At 35.2% G+C, this 24,195-nt stretch overlaps 1 protein-coding gene across 9 annotated transcripts in view; it reads right to left on the reverse strand.

Moving 5' to 3' along the window:
* The window catches only part of Znf568 (zinc finger protein 568), a 76,355-nt gene that overhangs the window by 50,824 nt on the left and 1,336 nt on the right, over nt 1–24,195 (reverse strand). For 7 of the 9 annotated variants that reach the window (XR_010048463.1, XM_063252074.1, XM_063252075.1 and 4 more), the window contains exons 2-5: nt 24,074–24,163; nt 23,694–23,750; nt 20,956–21,225; nt 18,135–18,193 (exon numbers count right to left, since the gene is read on the reverse strand). Coding sequence is in view for 8 of the 9 variants with exons in the window: in XM_063252074.1 (XP_063108144.1) it covers nt 18,135–18,193; nt 20,956–20,989 (93 nt within the window). In the remaining variant the exon portion in view is untranslated. The remainder of the gene's footprint in view (nt 1–18,134; nt 18,194–20,955; nt 21,226–23,693; nt 23,751–24,073; nt 24,164–24,195) is intronic. The other 2 variants (XM_063252077.1, XM_063252076.1) reach the window with 2 other exon arrangements.

The raw sequence follows: 24,195 nt of genomic DNA on the forward strand, positions 1-24,195 counted from the left end.
AGTCATTCGTACAGCCTACGGCCCATTTGCTGCCAGTTCTGCCACCCCCTTGTTTGCCCCAATTGGTGTATTCCAAGTCAGATCAAGAGCTAGCTAGACAACTGAGAGCAAAACAAGAGCCCCCTGAAAATTGGTTCCAATTGCCAAACAGATGAATTTTAATACCCGCTGCCCTGAGAAGGAACTTGATTCTTCAAATCCACCAGGCCTTACACCTAGGAGGCTCAAAATTGGCTGAGTTGCTTCAGAACAGGTACTTCATTCCTAAACTGATTCAATTGGCAAAGGAGTCAAAGACGCTCGCAATGTTTACAAGTAAATACCAAAGCCACCACTATCTTAGAGGGAATTCGATACTGGGGAACCTTTCCAGGAGAACACTGGGAAATTGATTTCACAGACATGGAAAAACCAGGATTACACAGACATAAGTATTTGCTGGTTTTGGTGGACACCTTCACTGGATGGACTGAGGGATACCTGACAAAGACTGAATCAACTTCAATTGTTGTAAAAAAGCTTTTATATGAAATAGTTCCTAGATTTGGCCTTCCCTTATCTATGGGATCCGACAATGGTCCAGCTTTCATAGCTTCTATCACTAATAAAGTTGCTCAGTTACTACAGATTGATTGGAAATTTCACTGTGCCTACCATCCCCAAGGTTCAGGTCAAGTTGAAAGGACAAACCAAACTCTGAAAGAGACGCTTAACTAATTGATTTTAGAGTCTGGTAAAAATTGGGTGAGTCTCCTTCCTTTTGCCTTCCTGTGCATGTGTTGTACTCCATATATAAATAACCTCTTTTGAGGCAGTCTATGAGAGACAATCACCCCTCGTCCCCTGCCTTGATAGTACTCATTTGGCAGAGACTGCTAACCACAGTGTGATTAAGTCCCTGCAGGCTCTTCAACCTGTGCTGACTTCCATCCATCAACTCTTTTGAGACCATTAAGCCAAGCCACGCACACCAGAGACCCTTCTGGCCACAAGCCCAGGAGATCAAGTGCTACTCAAACACTGTTCTTGCAGCTCTTCCCTTGAACCATGTTGGACTGGACCATACACTAGTACTCCTACAGCTTTCAAAGTGGCTGGAAAACCTACCTGGATACATCACTCCCACATTAAGGTCCTCTCTCTGGATACCCAAGACACAGATAAGTGGACTGTTACTTGGACTGAACATCCCTTGAAACTCAAATTGTCAAAATGTTCCTGATAGTGCTAGTTTCTCTTACTTGTGGAACAATGGTTACGCTGTCATTTAAACATGACCCACCCCTTTACACCTGGGAAATAACAAATGCCTTAACAGGCTACCTCATAGCTAAAAATACCACTCTCCCTGCTGTCCTGGTTACAGACCTATGTAACATCATGGGCTACCAGATCTCAATGAGCTCTGCTAATTTGGGAGTCAGCAATGTATGGGCTTCATCCAAAAAGAGGCACTTCTGAGGAACTCTATGACTGCTGTAGCTCTAAGGGATGATAACATCTACAGAATATACAGTTTTATGCTTGTCCCTAATAACAGTCATCTAAAAACCCTCACCATAATGAACTCTGTGAGGGATACTATCAATTTTTATTTTAACTACTGGGGATGCGAGTCCATCTCTCCATGGGGAAGTAATGATCCTTCCATTGATCTCAAAAGATCCTCAAAACCAAACTGTGGTTCCCCAAATTGTAACCCCCTTACATTTAACTTTAAATAAGTCCACCATTACTCATGGCAGGGGGGGAGGGAGGACTTGGGGCATTTGACTTTGTGTGTCTGGATATGACCCAGGAACAATCTTCCATATTAATAGGAAGTGGGCTACTGATTGCCCCACCTGCCTCTCTCCTAACCCACTAGGACAAATCCCAATCTGCCTCTTATTGCTGCCTCTACAACCAGCCTAAATACTCCTTCACAGCTGCAAACTCCTCAGCCTGTCTCTCACCTATATAGTCCCTTAGACATAATGTTTCAATACCTCAATTGTAGCAATCCCAACGTCACCCAGGATTGCTGGCTATGTTTAGATGCAAAACCACCCTTTTACATAGGGTTGGCTCTACAAGCATCTATTGGTTCAAATGTCTCTTTCCAGATCCAGAACTCCTCCAACTTGGACTCTTAACTCTCCTTGTTGATGGGGACAAAAACCTATCCTAACTCTAGGGAATATTCAAAGAAATACAACTTGCATCTGATCTGCTGCCTACGACCTCAACTCTAGCTCATACTGAGATCTCTGCCTCAACCCTATTGTGGTAACAAATATTTTGTATTCACCAAGCAAACATTTAGAGGCTCCCAAAGGGTCATGGTTTGCTTGTGCCTCAGGATTAACTCCTTTTGTCATATTAGATGTCTTTACTAGACAAACTAAGCTATACATTTTGGTCCATGTATTCCCTCAGGTTTATAGGTATTCGGGTACAAGTGGACGAGAGCACCTAAATCTTGAGTCAGACCTTTTTGGTCACCTTGAGCAGCTCCTGTTTTAATCCCGATCCTCATAGAGTTGGGTCTGTCTGGAGCAACAGCTTTAGGGACTGCAAGTTTAATAGTTGGTGACAAAAATTACTGTGAGTTGAGTGCTCTCATAGATAAAGACCTAATGGCTTTAAAACATTCAGGGTCTAAACTAGAGGAGTCACTAGGCTCTTTAGCTGAAATGGTCCTCCAAAATCGTAGAGGCCTAGATTTGTTATTTATGAAAAAAGGTGGTCTATGTATAACATTAGAGAAAGCTTGCTGTTTCTACACCAATCACTCTGGAGTCATGTGAGAAAATATAAACAAGCTTAGAAAAAGACTCCATAAAAGAGAGCAACAGTGACAACATGACCAGAATGGGTTTCAAAACCTGTTCTCACTGCCCCCCGGCTGACCACCCTACTCTCAGCTTACTTGCTTTAAACCATCAGGCCATGTAATATAAAGTGCCTTCTAAATCACATCCAGGACCGATTTCAAGCTGTTAAAATGCTTATACTTAAACAAAAAGGACATAACCCGTTACCCACATATGATTATACTATAGAGTCAAAGATTTGACTCAATGACCAAAAGAGTGGGGAATGTTATAAGCTCAAAACCCCAAAATGTGCTGTACTTATTATAACTTGTTCTCTTCCTGTAAAGGTTGTGTAATTGCTAGTTAAGTTGCAACCTTGTAACATACCCATCATGTAACCCCCTCCCTGTCTCCCTGTTTCCTGTAAAACTAAACCAAATTACCTTTTATAGAGACCCTGACCCCTCCCCTTGCAGCTTGCTCCTTTATAACTCCCTGCAGCCCCTAGCTCAGGGGCACTTCCTTGGCTTCTTTCTGGCTCAGTGTTGCCCCTGAGCTCAGCTAATAAAGTGCTTTTTAAAATTTTTGGAGTCCCTTGTTTTTCTGCCCATATCAATGGCAACTGAGGTAAAGAAACAACTTAGTACTTATATTGTTTGATTAATTTTGCATGGCTATATTTCACCCAGGAAACACAGACACAGAATAAATTAGAAGCCACACACCTGAAATTTCTGAAATGACAGAAACTGAAGTAAAGAAACAACTCAGGGTTTATATTGTTTGATTAACTTGAGTATGCAACTAGTAGTCTGAGCAACTATTTGGAGGATAACAATGTGTAGTATAATAACTACTGTTGATTTCCTACTGTCTTGTTATAGAATCCAAGGTTGTTCTCATTGTATTATTTTGTGTCATTTTACTGTTTTGTTTTATTTACTTTTTTTTTTTTGTATTGCTAAGCAGGCACTTGTGCTGCTGAGCTATATTCCTATCCCTTGTTTTATTCACTTTCAAATAAAAAAAATTCTGTAAGACTATAAAAAACACACAAAAATAACAACATGTATCTTCTGTAGTTTCTTTGCACACCAAGAGTTAAATTCCTGAGAAAGTAATCAAGAACACCATACCATTCAAAAAACTTAGGTGCTGCGACACATGCCTTGAATCCCAGTTTCTCTTATGTTTTGGTTACTTTTCTCTCATTGCTGGGACAAAATATTCAGCACCCCAAATGAAGAAAAGAAGAATTTATTTAGCTTAGTTTGTGGAGGTTTCAGTCCAAAACCAGTTGGGTCCAAGGCAGGGTGGCATGGCACTGGGATAACACTTGAAGGTAGCAGCCAGCAAAAGCAGCCAGAATAAAAGGCAGGGGGCAAGTATTTTCCTCTTTTATACTATACATAAGCCACCAGTTCCAAGGGCCAGTGTATGACTATTACAATCTCCTTGTCCTTCTATTGCAAAGGATGAGGATGATTACAAAGTATGGACCCTGGTTCCCTGCTGAGTTGTTTAAACTTCTAAACTTCTCAACTTGACACAATCTATCTATAACACTATGCAGCTGAGGCTAGAAGATTCCAAGCTCAAAGCCAGTCTGGGCAGCACAGTGAGACTTTGTCTCAGAAAAAACCAAAATAAAGTACCCAGGAATAAATTTAACTAAGGAAAGAATGATTTCTACAGCAAAAATTATAAAACACTGATGAAAAAATTGAGGAGGACACAAAAAGACACAGTATATTAAAATAATACTGTTTTGTTTTATTTGGGATTATACTCAGAGCCTTGTACATACAAAGTGCAAGCAGTCTGCCAGAGCTATGGACCTTCAATCAATATTGTTAAAATGTTCATACTATCCAAAGCAATCTACAGGTTCAGTTCAATTTCTATCAAAACATCAATGATATTCTTCACAGAAACAAAAAAAAATGTGTCTAAAACTTATATGAACCACAACACATCTAGTAGTCAAAGCAATCCTGAAGAAGATGGACAGGCTGAAAACATTACAATACTTGACTTCAGAATTTACCACGAAGCATCAGTAAACCAAACATCATGGTACTGATATGAAAATAGACATACAGACCAACAAAACACAACAGAATCCATAAGTAAACCCATGTATTCACAGACATTTATTTTCAACAAAGGCAGTAAGAACATTACTAGGAAAAGGAAAATTTCTTCAAAATACATTGTTGGGAAAAGTTTCTCAGGCAGAAGAAAGAAACTAGGTCCCTGTTTCTTGCCAAATAACAAAAATCAACTTGAAATGGATCCAAGACTTGAAGATTCAAAACCATGAAACTATTGGATGGTTCTGATGAAGACTTTTTTTAAGATATAATTCTAAGAACACAGGTGACAAAATCAAAAATTGATAAATGGATTATGTATAACTTAAAAGTTTCTGAAAGCAAAGGAAACAATAGAATGAAGTGATAACCTAATGAATGGGAGAAAATATTTGCAGACTATTCATCTGACAAGGGGTTAGTTTCCAGAAAGAATATGAAACTCAACAGAAAAAAAAAATCTTATTTAAAAGTGGGCACAATGACTAGAACACATATTCTTCAAAAAGGATAAACAGCCAACAAGTATGTACATTAAAAACTGCTCAACATCACTAACCATTAGGGAAATGCAAATCGAAAGAGCAATAAGATATCATCTCATCCAAGTTATAACAGCAAGAGTAAAAAAAGACAACAAATGCTGATGAGGAGAGGAACAAGGGAGAATTCTCATACACTACTGGTATGAATGTAAATTAGTAAAGTCTCTATGAAAAATAATGTGAAGGTTCCTAAAAAAGCTACAAACAGAATTATCATCATAACTGAGCAATTTCATTATTTGGTATATATCCAAAGGAAATCATGATGTCAATGAGCCATTTACAGTGTTTATCACAATACTGTTCAAGATGGCAAGCAGGATAGATGAATTTGCAGTGATCCTGCTGCTTCAGTCTCCTGAGTACCAGGATTAAAGGCATGTGCTACCACCCCTAGTCTAAACAGTATAATGAAAACTGTTACTAGAAATAATAAACTCTAAAATGAAACTGTCAGGAAGATACAGTTATAAAAAAATATCCAGGAAAGTTTCAAAGCATGTAAACTGGTATGTTTTAAGGGAGAAACTAGGAAATTCAACAATAGTTGATTTCAAATAGTGCCATTTTCAATAATAAATACAACCAGGTATGGTGGTACATACCTCTAATCCCAGTGTTTGGGGGATGAGGCAAGAAGATCACTCCAAGTTTGAGTTCAGCTTGGGCTACATAGTGAGTCTGAGACCAGCCTGAACTACATAGTAAGACTCTACCTCAGAGAATAAAACACCACTACTACTAATGATCACAATACTAATATCAAATACAACTAGGCACATTAACAGTAAAGAAATAGTGAACTTAACCAACACTGTACCCCAACTATACCCCCATAGACACCTACAGAACATAGTGCTCAAAATGGTAAATCATTTTTCTCAAGTGGGATTCATTGTGCAATCTTTATCCACAGGATAAATTCAATTGAATCTTTAATTGAATGATTTCTTCCTGCCTTATGAATCAAATTCAAGAAGGAAGTATGGGTTTTTGGTATTGCAGATGCTACCTACTGGTTATTTAGTAACTGTTGGTAACCATTCTGGCCGAATTTTGTTTCTTATATTACAATACACACACAGTTCAGCCACTTCTACCATTCATTCCAATTATGGGCTGCATATAATAACATTTAGCCTTTCCTTGGTTTCCAACATGTTCAAGTTAATCATATAAATCCAATTTATTTCATGCCAACTTAGCCATGCACACCCAAAATAGTGTCCCCTTGGAAAAAATGTTAAAGCAAAGTGCAAAACTGTGAGAGGAGTTTGTGCTAAATTCATATTTGGCTGAATTTATATGGAGCTATCAACTTTTTAATTTCATTTCATTGAACGTATCAGAAAAATTCACTGATAATTGATAGGCTATTTGACTTCTAGTTTTAGCATAAATACTCAATGAAAAATTGTTCAACTGACCCGTCAAGTATATGTAAAATAACTCTCTAGGTAAACAATATGCTAGACCACAATAGAAGCTGAATACATTCAAAAAGACTAAGACTGAACAAAGTATGCCCTTGATCACAATGGATAAAAATTGAAATTAGTAATAGAAATTTATAAAATTCACAAATGTGAAAATTGACTATAATCTTAAGTAACTAAATGTATGAAAAATCAAAATGGAAATTAAAAAACATTTTGAGATAAAGAATGATGAAGACAAAATCTGAAAACAAGTTTGTTTTCTCTTTTCTAACCTGGGTAACTTTTATCTCATGTTTTGGCTAACTGAGTGATCTAAAACTTGCACTATTATGTTAAGTACTCAGAGTGCACCTGCCCCAATCTTAAAGGGAAAGCATTTGGTTCTTCAAATTGTATTTAAAGGGGCCGGGGATTTAGCAGTCAGTGGCATAAGCGCCTCCCTGGCAAGTGCGAAGTCATGAGTTCAATCCCCAGTATCTGCAGGGAACATTCAAAAAGGAAATTAAGAAAGCATGTCATCTACAATAGTATAATTCAAAAAAGAATTTAAGAAATCAACATCATTTACAACAGTTACTAAAAGAATAAAGTACTTAGGAACAAAATTAACATATTAAGTGTAAAACTTACCTTTTGAAACCTCTAAACTATCACTAACATTTTAAAAGAAATAATATATCTCATATTCACAGATTAGACAATATTATCAATATAACCACCTCCAAGTTGACTTACAAATTAAACATAATTTCTATCAAAATACCATCTACTGGTAAATACTAAAATTTATATGGAAATGCAAGGGACCCATAACTGCCAACACAATCTTGGAAAAAACCAAACTAAACTAAAAACTCCACTTCCCAATTTCAAAAGTTAGTACTGAACTATAGTAACTATGACAGTGTAGGACTGGCATATCATCATAATAAGTCAATGAAGTAAATTCAGATTCTGAAAATAAACCTCATACTTACAGTTAAATGATTTAGACTACAATGACAAGATAATTCATTAGGGAAAAGTCTTAAAAAAGTGGTACTGAGACAACCGGGATATCTATCTGCACAATAATAAAACTGAATCACTACCTTAACTCCATATACAACAATGAATTCAAAGATCTATATTACAAGCACTATGTAATTCTCAGAAAAAAATACAGGTGTAAATCATGTATTTGGATTAAGATCACGATTTTGGTTTCTTAGCTATTTTACCAAAAGTACAAAAGAAAATTAAATAAAAATGGACATCCAAAAACTAAAAAATTTGTGCATTAAAGGACATAATTAAAAAGGAAAGGGAGACTTCCGGGAGAACATGGCAGATAGATAACAGCAGCTACGGAGGCTCTCTGAGATACCCAGCTTAGAATCCAGGAATGGTGCAGTGCGAAGACTCCTAAGCAAGGAGAGATATACCCTGCCGACCCAGGAATGAACTAAGCTGAGAGAAACCAACTGGAAATGCAATCCCAGTGCTATAACAGGAACAGATAAAATCTCAGCATAGAAGCTGGAACCCATGCCACTGGAAGCCGCAATTTGAATTTCCTGCTGCCAGTGCTGCATCCAAATCCGCACGGCAGGGAGAGAGACTCGCAAAAGCTCTGAGAGCGGGAATCGGCGGAGTTGAGAGTGGGACTGGCGGGGAGCCCTGCATTGACCTGCAGTCAGTGAGAGGAACGGGGACCCTTCCATAGAGTAGGAGGCTCCAGCAAAGGACATTCTGGGACCAGGCAGACTAGCCGAAACAGGATACAGCAGTGACTTTAGTCGCATATTCCCCTCCCATGTGGGATTGGTGCAGAGCGCTTGGCCTGGGTGACGCCACTGACTAAGATCCAGTAGGCTAGCCCAAACCAGGTCCCAACGCCTGGCGGGGCACCCTAGCAGTGAAGCCTCTGGTAGGTTGACCTGGAGGGGCGGGCCCAGCATAGGCTGCTCAGGTCTGTGTCTCCCTAGTACACTGCAGGGGGCAGGAACACCTAGCCGGCAGATTCAAACAAACTGTAACCAACAAGGAAAAAAACTGGGCCTCCTATATACACTTGTATGGAAGGAAGAAAAAGTATGGGAAGAGGGAGCAACAAGAAAGCATCCTTGGCCCCCAATCCTGAGAACACTGATCCAGGAAAGGTAAATGCAAAGGAGGACAGAAAACATGCAATATCAGGCACAGCACCAATAGACATAAAGCGATATCTCCGGAGCCTCATAGATGAGTTCAAAAGTGAAGTATTTAGTGAAATAAAGCAAGATATAAGTAGAATAGTTAAAGAAATGCTAAGCCCCACCCAAGAAAAAACATGGTGGAATGGAAGAACAGAAAAAAAGGGGAGAATTGTTTGATGGAGAAAATAGAGAAAACACAGAATATGTGAAGCAGGTTCAAAGAGATTACCAGGAAACTAAAAACTCTATCAAAAGCTGACATAACAGTTTAAAAGAAACTAAGGATAGATTATCTGAACTGGAGGGCAGATTTGTAATGTGGGAGCATGAAATGAAAAACTTCTTAAAAATAACAAGAAAACAAACAGCAATAATACAAAGGCTAGAAGATGATAAGAGGATCTATAACTTAAGAATTAAGAACATAAAAGAAGAAGTAGGGACACAAACAAATGGACTACAAAAGCTATTCACAGAAATAATCCAGGAGAATTTCCCTAATTTAGCAAAAGGTAAAGATACTCAGATGTATGAGGCATACAGGACTCCAGCCACCTATAACCCAAACAGAGCTACACCCAGGCATATAATAATCAAAATTCCAGAAATCCAATATAAGAACAGAATATTAAAAGCCGTCAGAGACAAGAAACAGATCACTTACAAGGGAACACCCATCAGAATTACAGCAGACTTCTCGGCACAAACCATCAATCACGAAGAGCGTGGGGGGAAATAATTCAAGCTTTGAAAGATAATAACCTCCAGCCAAGATTGATATATCCTGCACAACTGTCCCTTAGAAATTGATGGAAAAACAAGGTGCTTCCAGGATAAAGAGGAACTAGGGGAATTTGCAACCACCAATTCAACTCTACAGAGAATACTGCAGGATATTCTAAAAAAGAAAAATACCAAAATTCCAGAAACAGTGGCAGAGAGGCCACAATGAATGGAGCAGAAAGTGAAATGAAGAAGACAAAATGACAACTAATGACAGAAAAAGAGCTCAATAGAAATGAGGCAGAGAAGGTTGGATGGTAGGAACAGCTATTTTGGAGAAAACAAGCTATCATAATAGCTAGTGCTGATTTAGTATTATCTTGTTTTGAAGTCCCATCAAGCTTTTATTCTTCTGTCTCCATTGGTCTTAACAGGTCGTATCTTATTGGATTTTATTATATGTGGTAATATAAACAAAAACTTTTATAGACAAGGAGACTATATAGAAACCATTGTTCATTTTCTGATAGTTGGTTCTAAATACCCTGTAATACTGTCATTCTCTTGAATGGTTTTACATTGTCTTGATATGTTTCGTGCTACAGTATACAAAGTTATACTCAAAGATTTCAAGGACAGAGACACTACGGTAAACTACTTTTATGTCAGGATATCTTGTGGTGAAACACTATTTTACTTAAATGGTTATGTTTTGACCTGTTCTGCTTTGTTGTTATGCCCTCTTTATCTCAATCTCCTTTTTTAAATTATTTACTTTTTCATTTTTATCTTTTTAATTAAGGGAAAAATAAATAAAAAATAGCAGGATATATTATAGTAACCCACTTTGATTTCCTATTAACTTGATTTGAAACCCTGTATTGCCCTCACCATCTTGTTTTGACTGATTTTCCCCTATTCTGTTTTGCTTAATAGTACCACGTTCGAAAGTATAGGCAACAACCGTGAAGACAATAAGATTCATTATTACGCCCATTCTGGTGACTATTATCTCCTTTTAAAGTCCTGCAATGTCTCCAATGTTTTGGTTTTATTCTTTACTGTTTTGTTCAATTTTATTATAACTGATGATATAAGCAATTCTTTTTAAGATAGCAAGAGGCAGTATGGTAACCACTGTTGATCACCTTGTATTTTTTTTTTTACATTATTATGTCCATCGTTTTGATTTGACTGACTCTGTTCTATTATGTCACATTTGGTTTTACTCTCTTCAAAAAAAGGTAATAAGAACTGTGGTAATAAAACCCAAATGTGTAATTGTCATTGTACAAAAGAGAGGAAAAGAAAGTGCTCTAAAGGGTATAACCGCATGTATATTTAAGTATATAAGATAGATAGCCATATTACTGAGTTTTGTTGGATCATTGAACAGAACTGTTTGCAGTCTCACTGTTTGAAAGTCCACTTTATATGCTTTAAATTTGTAAGTTGAACAACTATTTCTAAGATGACAATATGTAATCTATTAACTAGTGATTTCCTACTGTTTATTTTTTCTGAAATTCTGTATAACTTGTACCCTTTTTCTGTTTTTTTTTTCTTTTTCTCCTTAAATAAAATTTAAAAAAAAAAAGGAAGGGAAGCACTAACAAAGGCTATAAAAGGGTTCAAGTTAGAAAACATGTTCAGTGAAGGAAAAAAGTCATAAGACCACATACTATATCATTCAGTTTGTATGAAATGTCCAGACTAGGCAAACCCAAATTCATAGACTAGAATATCTGTGCTTGCCTACATTTCAGCCTTGGGAAGGGAAATAGAAAGTGACAGCTAATGGGCACAGAGTTTTATTTTAGGGAGATAAAAATTTTGTAACACTGATTATGTTAAAGGCCACAAATACAATACAAAAATTACTCAATTGTACATTTTTTGCTTAGTTTTGTGTGTTAGAGATGGAACCAAGGGCTTTGGAAATGTTAGGCAAGCATTCTGACACTAATGGGCTAATTTTGTCTTGCCTACATTGCTTAACTGTTGGTAAATTCTTTTAGTGTCCATGTCACTGTCCCTCAATATGCCATGTGGCACAGTATATAGTTAAAACTTACTTTAAAGTTAGGTGATATTTCAACAGTGTAGGGCTGTAAAAAGCTCAGTACAAAATAATTTCATATGATTTTATCAGTGATAAATTGATTATTCAGCAAATCTTCGCTTTCCGTCTATCACTGATGTTCCTTTGCTAACATGGATCTTTGTCTGAGCCATTTGGCTAAAGAAATGTTAGTGGCCAAATGTCTGAAATGTGCTTACACCCTACACTGTACACCAGTGATCCAACAGGAAAAGAGTTTGCCTTAAGAACAGTCTGTCCTTTTAACTACACCAAAGAATGAACACACGCAGAAGATATGGTCTGCCTCAAAACCTAAGCTGTCCTTACCGTTTGTTACCTAAAGCAGATCTGCTCACAGTTAACCTGTGGACTCCAGGCATGAAAATAAATGCATTACTCTACCCCTAAAAAAAAAGATGTAAAGATATCTGACTGATATATGACTACTTGAAAAGAAATTCAGAATACTATTCTATCCAAATCAAGGAGTGTTTATCTATTTTTACTGGTTAACAAAAAGTTGTGTAATCTGATCTCATGGGTTCAAATCTTGGCTTCAAGATTCACCGTGTAAGCTTGATAATTAGCCAAACTTGACTCTGTTTTCTTATCTGTAAAGTGAAACAACTGATGTGAAGACTAAATAAGACAAAAAAAGAGAAGCACTCATAACAGAACTTGCCCCCAGTAATCATTCAATGAAGATTTCAAAAATAGAAAATCCTTCTGAAGTATAAACTATAACAAAGATAGGGGAAAAAACAACAAACAGAAAAATATTTTACAACTAGCTCTAGCATACTAGCCAAACACCACCCTTCTCACTATTTCTAGTTAAATTAGCACAAATTTCATACAGACAACAAAGACTACACTCCTGAGATATACAGATTAGTTTTTTACTATATAAGATGCTCTTGATAAATTAATGCTTTATAAATTAATGTTTTTCAAGTATGTTCATGCAATATGTGCATGTTAAAATTCTGTATTAAAGAACAGAGGAAATTAAATCTTAAAAAATCAATTCATAGTTATAGCATTTTTACCCCTCCTGCTACTAAACAGAATCAAGAAAAGGATTAATATTTCACTGACTCTAGCAAGAAGTGATAAATTTTGAAGATTTTGCTGGTAACATTCCTCTCCATTTTTAAGAAATCTGACAGAAGATTTTTTTAAAAGATAAAATTTATAGTGAGTATAAAGGTAATTCCAATTCAGCTCCAACATCTATATATATATACATTTATATATAGATGTATATAGATACATATAGGTATAGATCTATATACATATAGGTATATGTAAATAAAAATAGGTATAGATCTATATATACAGGTATATACATATATATGTATATGTAAGTATAGAGATATATATCACATGAGTTGGAATTACCTTTATACTCACTATAAATTTTATATATATACCTATGTATATAGATATATGTAGATATCTATGTATATGCTGACGAGCAACATTTTGTTAAATATCTCCTAATTAAAGTTATGTAAGCATTAAATGAATGTCTCCTTTTTAAAATGGAGAAAAATGCCACAGAATATCTTTCCATATTTTTTCTGGCTACTCTGCACATTTTATTTTACAAATGTACTCTAGAGTTGTCTATGTAAATAGTCTTGTCTAATTCTAAGAAAAAAATTTTACAACTTTTTTTTTGTAGTACTGGGGACTGAACCCAAGGCCTCACACATACTAGGCAAATGCTCTACAGTGAGCTACATCCCCAAGCCCCTTTTTCTAACATAGCATCTTGCCGTTTCCCAAGTTGGCTTCTAGAACTTCGATTCTTCCTGCCTTAGCCTCCAAATAGCTACAGTTATAAGCACATGTCCTGGTAATATTTAGAATCTTAAGAGAGAGTCACACAAATTTGGATTTAAAAAAAAAAGAGTATTTAAAAATGTATTCACATTCCTGTAGGTCTCAATAACATCTTAAAGATTTTTTGAGTTCAGTGTGCTGGTTTATACTTGCAATATAAGCTAACTGGGAAGTTGAAGGAGGACAATCAAAAGTTTGAGGTCAATGTAGTCACCTTAGCAAGACCTTGTCTTATTTTAAAAAAGACTGCAGATGCAGCCAGGGTTACAGCACTTGCCTAGCATATGTGAGGTGCTAGGTTCAACCCCAGTTACTAGAGGGGAGATGGGAGAAGATTTCACAGACACACACACAGACACACACACAGACATAGACACAGACACACAAACACACACACACACACACACACACACAATATAGCACATCAGAGACAATTCTCATGTTGTCTGCAAGTTTTGTTAATGTTCTGAGTATCTTTCTTCCATTTTATTTCTGGGCTGGCTGGGGTTTATATAGGGCACCACTGATTTTTGTAGGTTAACTCTATGTATAGTACATACAGTTTAACTTGCTGCAAATATACATAACCACATCCTCCTATTTAATTTTGCATGCACCTTCCTTTTGTAGGCACTGGGGACTGAATGTGAGGTCTTCATATTAAGCTACACCTCCATTCATCTTTTTATTTTGGGATATTGTCTCAAAATATGGTTTTATTTTGAGATATTTTGTGACATGGTCTTATTAAGCATTGCTCTAGCTAGGCTTAAAGTTGCAACCATTTGCCTTAGCAAAGTGCTGGAAGTGCAGGTCCTGCTACAACCAGCTTATCTTCTCAATTTTTAACTCAGTTTTGCCTTATCTAAACCCCTAGACATATATAATTATGGTAAATAAATATGGTAGAATGGGCAATCTGGTCATCGTTCTTAACTTTAGTTGGAAGATTTCTAATTTTTAACAGTAAGCATGGTGCTAGGTTTTGTGTAGTGTATATATATATGACTTATATGTGTGAATAACTTAATGCATGCTTTTTTATATAAAATAACACATTCATAACCAAATAAGAGAATAACCATAGCTATTATTCCATATATCATCTTCAAAATAGTTACTCAGTACAAAACATAAACCAAAAAGATTCTTATGAAACAGATAACACAAACTTTATTTTCAACAAAGTAAAATCAATAGTATAAATGAAACAAATTAGCATATAAGTTGAAATATTTTTAAAACAGGGTATGTAATTTGAGAAAGCATTTGAACTTTATTTCCTATTTATCTCTCTTCTATTTTGCTGTGTGTGTGCATGTGTGTGTACGTATTGTTTAACATAAGTGTTAAATGTTCTTTTATTCATATTTTATAAATAGGTCCTTTAAACCGCAGATTCTGATAATAAAAATTTTTATCTTTAAAAAGGTGATTTTTCTCAAGTAAGATAAATTATATAATAGATTTCTTTAAATTAAAACATCCCTTGAGTAAGATAGAAAACTTTTCCACTTAATTCCTTTTCCAGTAAATCTACAAATTCTTCACAATTCCACTTAAAGCCACCAAATTATTCTTCCCAACACCAGATAAACTGACTCTAAAATTCAAATGGAAACAGATTCCAAAGTAGTTGAAAAGTTTCTGAAAAACCAAGAACATATATGTAGAAGGAAGCAAGAATACCTTATCCAATAATCAAGGTTACAATAAAGTTACAATTACTTAAACAATGTAAAACACAAGATACAAGGTGCAATAATGGTCTAAGTTGTAGACAAAATAAAAAGACTGACCCTAAGGACATATAAAGGTAGTATCACAAAAGCTCGATCTGCTATGTAATAAAGAGTATTAGAACTGGTTTTCTATATGCAAAAATGATTCTACTGATAGAATTATCAGTAAATTCCTACCTCAAGTCAATTTTAAATCATATTCCAGTTAAACATAAACAGCCAGGCATGGTGATACATACTTGTAATCCCAGCACTTGGGAGGCTGAGGCAGGAGGATCACTGTGAGTTCAAGACCAGCCTGGGCTACAAAGTATGTTCAAGGCTAGCCTGAACTGCATAGTGAAACTCTGTCTCAAAAAGATAGACTATATAGACTATATATTTTGAGAAACACTTTGAAAAGAGATAACCTATATGACAGAATAGAAGAGTTATCTTTAAAAAAAAGAGTGGAAACTCATGAGAAAAGACTATGAAACTTTTATTGTTCTCTATTATGACTTAATTACCTCATTACATGTACTTATTTACCATATGTTAAATGTATCTAAGTCAATTCAATTGTCAATCCAACAAAAGATGAGTAACATAAGTAGCAGACTGAAATCTACAGAAGTACTAATACTGATGTAGGCTTTCTGAAAATTCCCTAATTTTGAGTAGAAAAAGTAATAACAAAATAGACAATAGCAACAGGCAACTGCTAAAGTATGCAGTTCTTTGTGCTTGAGTACAGTATCACAGAGCATAAACTCTACAATCAGATTATACTGGTTTTGTATTACAAACTGGCACATAGTTATATAAGCTTCTTACCCTTTGTGTCTCACTTTCCACACTATAAAAATTAAAACAATTGTATCTATTTCACAGACTTCTGACAATGACACATAAAGTATGTAAAGTTTACAGCACAATACAACTGTTATGTACTAAGTACTTGTATAAGACTTTTCTAACTGTAGCATAGTCTGCTCATATAGAGCAGTTATGAAATCTGTTTACATCTACATTCCAGAATGTGGTTGAGACTAAAAGGTTTCAAATTCAGGCAGTCCATTTCTACTTGACACTACAAACTGAAATATTTGGCTCTGGTATATGAATAGAAATAAATCTTTTTGATAGCTAAGAATATCCAAATTGTAGATTCGAATCTCTTTAACACATTTTATAGGTTTTTTTACTCTGTAAATAAAATGTATACATGAACTAATAATTCAAAATTTGTTCATAAATGATAGTCATTACTCATCAATTTAAAATATGTCTAAAAATGTACTTGCTAATCTGAACTGTTTGTTTCCTTGTGACATTATTCTAAAATATGTATAGGCCACCTGCATTTCCTATTTTCTATCATTTTAATTATTGGTTTTTAAGAATTGCTACTGTGTTTCTGCTATAGGTATTACAAAAACTGTTCTAAGCTTTGCCTTTTTTACAGTGTTAATGGTGATTTTATTTAAGGAATAATTTTATTAGTTCAAGTCAGGCAATCATTTCTTTTACCTTTTGTGTTACAGTCTAAACTAAAAAGAAAATTAATGAAAACAGTCAACACATCTAAAACTCATTTCAGGTAGAAGACTACACAGGTAAATTTTGGGGCACTTATGACGTGCATTTAAGTATCTCAACACTCTTATAAAGTAAGTTCCATTGCATGTAGAGATGATGCCACCTGAGACAAAAAAGACTTTAAGAATCTTGCCCATGAACATACACACTGCAAGATCTAACCCCAAGTCTGTCGAGAGCCAGAGAATCACTATGCCAAATAATTGTATGAGTCATATGATTCTCTGGTCATACACACTACTGTGTGTATATGTTTCTTGATGGGTAAGATATGAGGTGAAGAAAATGATGCAACGAGGTGGAAAATGTTGAAAATATAGGACTGTGAGTGACTTCAGAGGTGGAAACAACAGTCAAGAACAGAAAAGAACTGATAACACTGTGAGATAATAACACCACATCTTCTAAAGACCATAAAAAGATATGAAAAGTTACATATATCAGAACTATAAAACTTTGCCACTGAACATTAGTATAATTTAGTTTAACTTGTACTGAAATCCCAACATACTTGTATTGAAAAACATACCTACGTAGGATCATTGCAAAGACACATGCTCCATTTATATTTCTAAATCATTTTAAGTTTTGATCTTTGGGCAATGCCAACTTTTAAATACTAAACTTAAAATTACAAAATTTATGCAGTTATTTTAAAAATTCTTTTTTGGCCCAGGTATCAATGAAAACCTTTTTCTTTCCTTAAATGATATGAAGATTTTTTTCCTCATTATCAGTGCAAATTATGGAACAGACTTTGTATCTGTTTGCTTTGACTCTCCAGATTACATTCAAATTTGAGCCTAATTTGAGTAATTCTGGATATAGTTATTTCTTCATAGGCATACATCCTTATTCCCTTGATTCTGATTTTCTATTTTTCACTTTTCACTGACTTTTTTGGGAGGGGTGGAGGAAAGGGTCTCACTATGTAGTTCAGGTTGGCCTTGAACTCTTAGCAATCCTGCCTCAACTTCTCAACTGTTTGGGATTACAGATAGCACTCTGGCTGAGTTTTTCCAACTTATTGGTAGATTACAGTAACCTTGTACAACTGAATTATAAAATAATGCAGGACACAAGCAAATTTCTAAAATGTACATACAAGAAACCTGTCTGTATCCTCCTCTTCCTGAGAAAAAGCAGGGTCCCGAAAACACCAAGCTAAGGAAAGAGAAACAAAACAGATTTGCTTCAGAGTTCCAGACAAAGAAATATGGCAATTAAAGAACCCCTATTGAGAAATGTTCACAACTATTGAGAAATGTTAAACATCATCAAGCTGTAGAGGAAACGAGATATATGTTGATGACTTCTTTAATCACATGGGGTTCTTATGATGGTTTCTGGAGAACTAAGTATAGTGTGTCCAATTACACATTAGCAATACTGTATTTCTCTAGGATCTTGCTGTTTACCCCAATAAGAAATTAATCTTAAATATGTAATAAATCTCAAACAGATTCAAAGATTAACATGGTCTTTAAATTACTATTTTTATCATGAAGAATTTGGGTAGGTACTTTAATCAGAACTGGCTATACACAATTGTGGAACATTCACATGACAGACTAAATACAATCATGATTCTAATGTCATTTTACAGTAACAGTATTTTTAACACTAAAAAGTTCAGGCTCTCCTAGTTAAACATGGAAGATTGAATATTTGTACTCCTTTATCTAACAAGCCAAAATAAACATTCATAAAGGAAGATAAACTAATAGACAAAAACTTTAGCAGTTAAGAGATGGTAATAAAATTTTGCAAGCTAGAGAACAGAGATGACTGGTATTAACTTACTTAGAGAAATCTCATCCTTAAAAAAGGGCTGTAAGGAGAGTAGGAAAGCCACAGCAGACCCCACAGGAGAAACAGAAGTATTAGATACTTCTGCAATAAGGGTTTGTTAATAAGGTGGAAAAAGAGGGAACGAAATGTAGTGTGTGTGAAAAAAGGCATTAAGGACTGGGGATATAGCTAATTGGTAGAGTGCTTTCCTAGCATATATGAGGCCCTGAGTTTAATCCCCAATACTGCCAAGTAAAATAAAATAAAATTGCATTAAAGCCAACTTATATCTTCTGTCTCATATAATATGGTGACAAACCTCACACTGAAAAATATGTGTTTTTTTTTTTTTTTTTTGGTGGGGCTATGCTATTTTAAATGAGGTTCTGATAAAGATAGTTGAAGCAAAATAGAAAAAAGTAAAATGTTAAAAAATGATCATATACTCAAGAGAAGTGTGTATGTGTTTCATGATGCATAATACATAAGCTGAGAAAGAACAGCAAAGTGGAAAATGTTCAAAATACAGGACTGTGGTTAACTTCAGAGGTACAAACTTTTTCTTCCCTATTCATTAAGAACAGAGAACCAGTAACAATGTGAGATGATAAACAACAATGCACTTTTTAAAAGAATTGAAAATATTAAAGCTATAAATATCAGAAATACCTTTCTTTCCTTTGTCATCTCACAAAAAGCCAATGGTTTCCACTTGTATTCCCTAACCAAATCTAGCAGTTCTTCCTGAGAAAACTGACTAGTCCAATATAAATACCTATAGATCCTAAAATTTGATTAGAAAGGACAAGGAGAAGAGTATGTCCAGGTAAGGGTGACATGTGAAAGACAGCTAAATCTTTATGTATAATGACAAAATTAATAGGAACTTTAACTGTGAAATCAAATAATAGTTGTATGTGAATGTTATTCAGAAATATAAAGATGAATATCCAAACAAAAATGTTCAAAGTGCTTCCTCATGTTTTTATACAAGTATTACTCAGCTGTAAAAAAGGACGATCTTGAGCCCTTTATAGGTAAATGGAGGTAACTTGAGAATATTCTCATAAGTGAAATAAACAAGACTCATTAATAAATAACACATTGTCTCTCTAGTGTAAAAAACAGTAAAAAGTGAAAAGTAGTAAGATCCAAAATGTGTAATAGATATTGTAAAAATGAAAGGGAAAGAAAGTACTCTAACAGATATAACTGTATGTATAAGTGTAAGATAGATGACCATATTACTAAATTTTTGGTGGATCACTGAACAGAATGGTTTGTACTGTCAATGTTTGAGTGTCTATCCACTTTTTACGATTTGATTTTGTAACTTGAACATAACTATTTCTAAGATGACAATATATTATGTATCAACTAGCAATTTCTTAGTGTTAATTTTTCTTTTGAATTCTGTATTATGCTACCTTGTTTTCTATTTTTTCTTTGTATCTTTAAATTAAAAAAAACAAAAACAAAAAACAAAGTGCTTCCTTAGGGCAGTGGGAAGAAGTATCAGGAAGGACAGAATATGAAACTGCTGTTTATACCTATATAACATTTTAAAAAAATATTTCAATATATCCTCAAAGAAAAATAGAAATTACTTAAAATATTTATTTTAAGCCAGGCATGGTGGCATAAATCTACAAAGCCAGCATTTGGGAGAATAAACCAGGAGAATCACAAGTACAATGCCTGCCTGGGATACAGAGTAAGTTAGAAATTAGCCTGGTAAATAGGAAAACTTTTCTCAAACTGCTACTATCCTAACTGGTTTTTTTTTGTTTTTTAAAAAATTAAATAGTCAAATGAAAAACAAATGTCAGCAAGGCATTGTGGCACATGCCACCACTCTGGCATAAGGCACAAGGTGTAAGGATCCCTGGTTTGACCCCTGCCTTGGAAACATAGTAAATTAGCAAGACTTCTTCCAAAAAATTTTTTAAAAAAACATATAGAGATATAGTTCAGTGCAAAGGTTCAAAATAAAAGCAATAAGCAACAAGAAAAAATAAGTATGTGTGCTGCACAGTCAGTGAACTATTATTGGTAGCAGTGTTGAACTTCCTCTTTGGCACTGTTCTTGAGTATAGTTTCTCTCTCCTAAACTGCTCATCTCTGAGCCGCCTCACCTCTCCTTTCCATCGTCTGGATCGAATGGTCCATCGTCACAGTTATTGCTATCAAGAAAGTTGAGATGACATTCAGACTTTGCCAGCTCTGGGCATAAAGGTTAACACTGTCTGTGGGTCCAGCAACTCCAGGGTCCACTCTTTCCCAGGATTCTCCAGCTTCTTAGGTAAGTCTTAGGTTAGGAGGTCTCCTTCCATGATATTTGTTCGTCAAGCTTCTTTGTACTCATATCAGATTTGTTTTATTCCTCTGAAGCCAGGACCTGTGAGCTTAGGACATAAATCTAATTTACCTGATGGCTTCTCATTGTATTCCCATGTTAGCCAGCCTCCAAGATATTCGCTACTGATCAGTGTTTTCTGGGAATAATACCTTTTATAGACCCCGCTACACTAACAGGTTTGATCTGTATAATCAACAAGCCACTACAGAAACGATGGTGTATGACTTTCAACGTTAGGCCATAAAAGACATTGGGGCTTCCACCTTGCATATTTTTTTGATTATGAATTTTGAATGAAGCAAGCCACCATACTAAGAAGACACTCAACCAGTCTAGTCAACAGGTAATAGTCATTTGTCAGTCATCTTGGAAGTGCATCTCCAGGCTAAGCCCAGCCTTCTGAAGACTGAAACCCTGAGTGTTCTGATTACAACTGTATGAAATACATGAGCCAGAATAATCAGCAGAATCAAGCCCCACAGACACTGTCAGCTAACAAATACACACTGTTGTGTAAGCAAGTAAATTTTGAGATAATTTGGTAAATCAGCACAGACCCCAAACACTTATCTTTCTTATTTGTAATTCAAATTGTTTGGAGTCATTGACCAGAAATGTTGGATGCAGAAATCAGCAGGAGTCTGGAGAAAACTCAAAGTCCTAAACAGAGACACCAAGAATCTAGAGACAATGCAGCATCACATATCTGCTCTTCAAATATCATCCATGAATACAAAGTTATAAACTCAATGTAGTGACAGATGAGAAGTGAGTCAAAAGTACTCAGACTTATGGCAGCCTGACATATGAAATAAAAGAGAGTTACATTACAAGTTCAGGTATTTCATTCACTATCTGATTTACTGTGGCAACTGATACATAGCTGAAATTTAGAATCCCAAGACTTTTCAAAGTGAGAATTTTTTTTTTTTTGTCTTTTTCCTTTTTATCGGTACTGAGGATTGAACTCACGACTGCCTGCTTGCAACGCAGGCACTTATGCCGCTGAGCTAAATCCCCAGCCCCTCAAAGTGAGAATTTTTACCTATGTCAATCATGATACTGGGTGAATAAATGACAAGGCTATTACTATATATTAATTTATCATCTTCTTTAAGAAAGATTACTCTTTGCGTTATGACAAACAGGGATAATAAAAATAATTATAATAAATTTTGACAAGTGTTATAGTTGAGATATACTCCTACTAGTTACTCTCTTTTACTGTAATTATCTCCTTATAAACACTTTGTAATTTACTTATATGACATATATAACATGTATACACGTATATATATATCTACTCCCTCAATATAAACTCCATGGAAACAGGAAGTTTTGTCTTGTTTTCACAATGATAGCTGGGGCTCAAAAAGTATGCTGATAAAATGTCAACCACTGTGAAAAACAGTGCAGAAATAAAAAGTTAAAAACAGAATTATAGTATGATTAAGCATTTCTTATGAAAACACCCAAAATAAGTGAAAACAGGCACTCAGACATTTTGAACATGCTCATGTTTATAGCACTGTTATTTGTAAGAGCCAAATAGTGGGAGCAATCCAAGTGTTTAATGATGGATGAATGGATAAAAATACTTATTCACACACAACAAATACAGTATTATTCAAACTTAAAGAGAGGAAATTCTCACACAAACTAATATAGATGAATGCTGAAAACATTAGTCAGGTTAAACAAGTCACAAAAATACAAAGTTAATGTGATAATGCTTATATGAGGTACCTAAAGTTGTTCAATTCATAGAAAGTTGAATAGCAGTTGATGGGGCTGGAGGGAAAGTGGAACAGAGTAATTTTTAGTGAGTGCCAAGATTCTGTTTTGCAAGATGAAGAGTTTCAGTGGTGATGATAGACTATCAATTTGAATGTAGTCAATGTCACTGAACTATATAATTAAATGTAATTAAAGAGAATAACTGAGTGTGGTGGTACTCTACTACGGAAGCTGAGCCAAGAGGATTGCTGCAAGTTCGAGGCCAGCCTGGGTTAAAGTGAGTTCAAGGCCAGCCAGAACTGCATAGTGAAATCTTGTCCCAAAAAGATCCCCCATAAAAGACAATAAATTTTGTTATGTATTTCACCACAATTTTTTCCCCAGACAGGGTGTAAAGTTGCTCAAGCTGGCCTCAAACTTGTTATCCTTCTGCCAGGGTTTCCTGAGTAAGCTAGGTTTAAAGGTGTCTGCTACCATGCTCATTAATTTGGGAATTTAAAACTAGAAGACAATAATACCTAAAATAATTTGGGAATTTAAAACTAGAAGACAATAATACCTAAAATAATTACAAAACAGAAAAGGATGGGTAATTCAGAGTTCAAGTGTTTAACAGTCTTATTTAAGTTTGGGTTTTGTTAGTATGCACATCAAAAAATCAAGGAGGAGGTCAGAAACCAAAGAGAGAAAAAGGGAAAAGGTGAAAACTGCATATTAAAACAGTATTAGAAAAAATTTTATCAGCCACTGTGATAAATATAACTGAATTACACTCACCTATTTATCAAGTAGGCTAAAGAGCGAAAAAATCAGGAATATGTCCTCACATGAAACCTGAAACATAAAGGAAAGGCTCAAGAAAATGAAATTTCTGAAAAGACATTAACAGAACCTAAAAAGTAGTGTTATCAGACAAAAGAGGCTAAACATTCTTCAGTGTTGTAGACTGGAATCTCAGTCCTCCTCTAATTGGCCTATTTGCCAGGTAGCTTCCCTTGTTCTCTATCTGTGGGTGTAGTTAATGTTAAGCTTAGTGTAACTTTCTTTAGTTAACATAATATTAACATATTTAGGAGCAGAGATTTTAAGGATGTGTGCATGATCTGTTATGTGCTTTGACGATCCACCATGAAAAGAAAATGCCCTGGAAACCATACCTTGCCCCTTGGGCCAGAGCCTCAAAAAGAAGAAATGCAGGGCAGATTTGAACTCATCCAACTTAACCAAATGCTGTGAACACAATGAATCTGTAAAACAAATGTCAACATGAGAATAAATA

The sequence above is a fragment of the Cavia porcellus genome, unplaced genomic scaffold, assembly GCF_034190915.1.
Source record: "Cavia porcellus strain 051 isolate PalLab524CR breed Dunkin Hartley unplaced genomic scaffold, mCavPor4.1 scaffold_7, whole genome shotgun sequence".
NCBI lineage: Eukaryota > Metazoa > Chordata > Mammalia > Rodentia > Caviidae > Cavia > Cavia porcellus.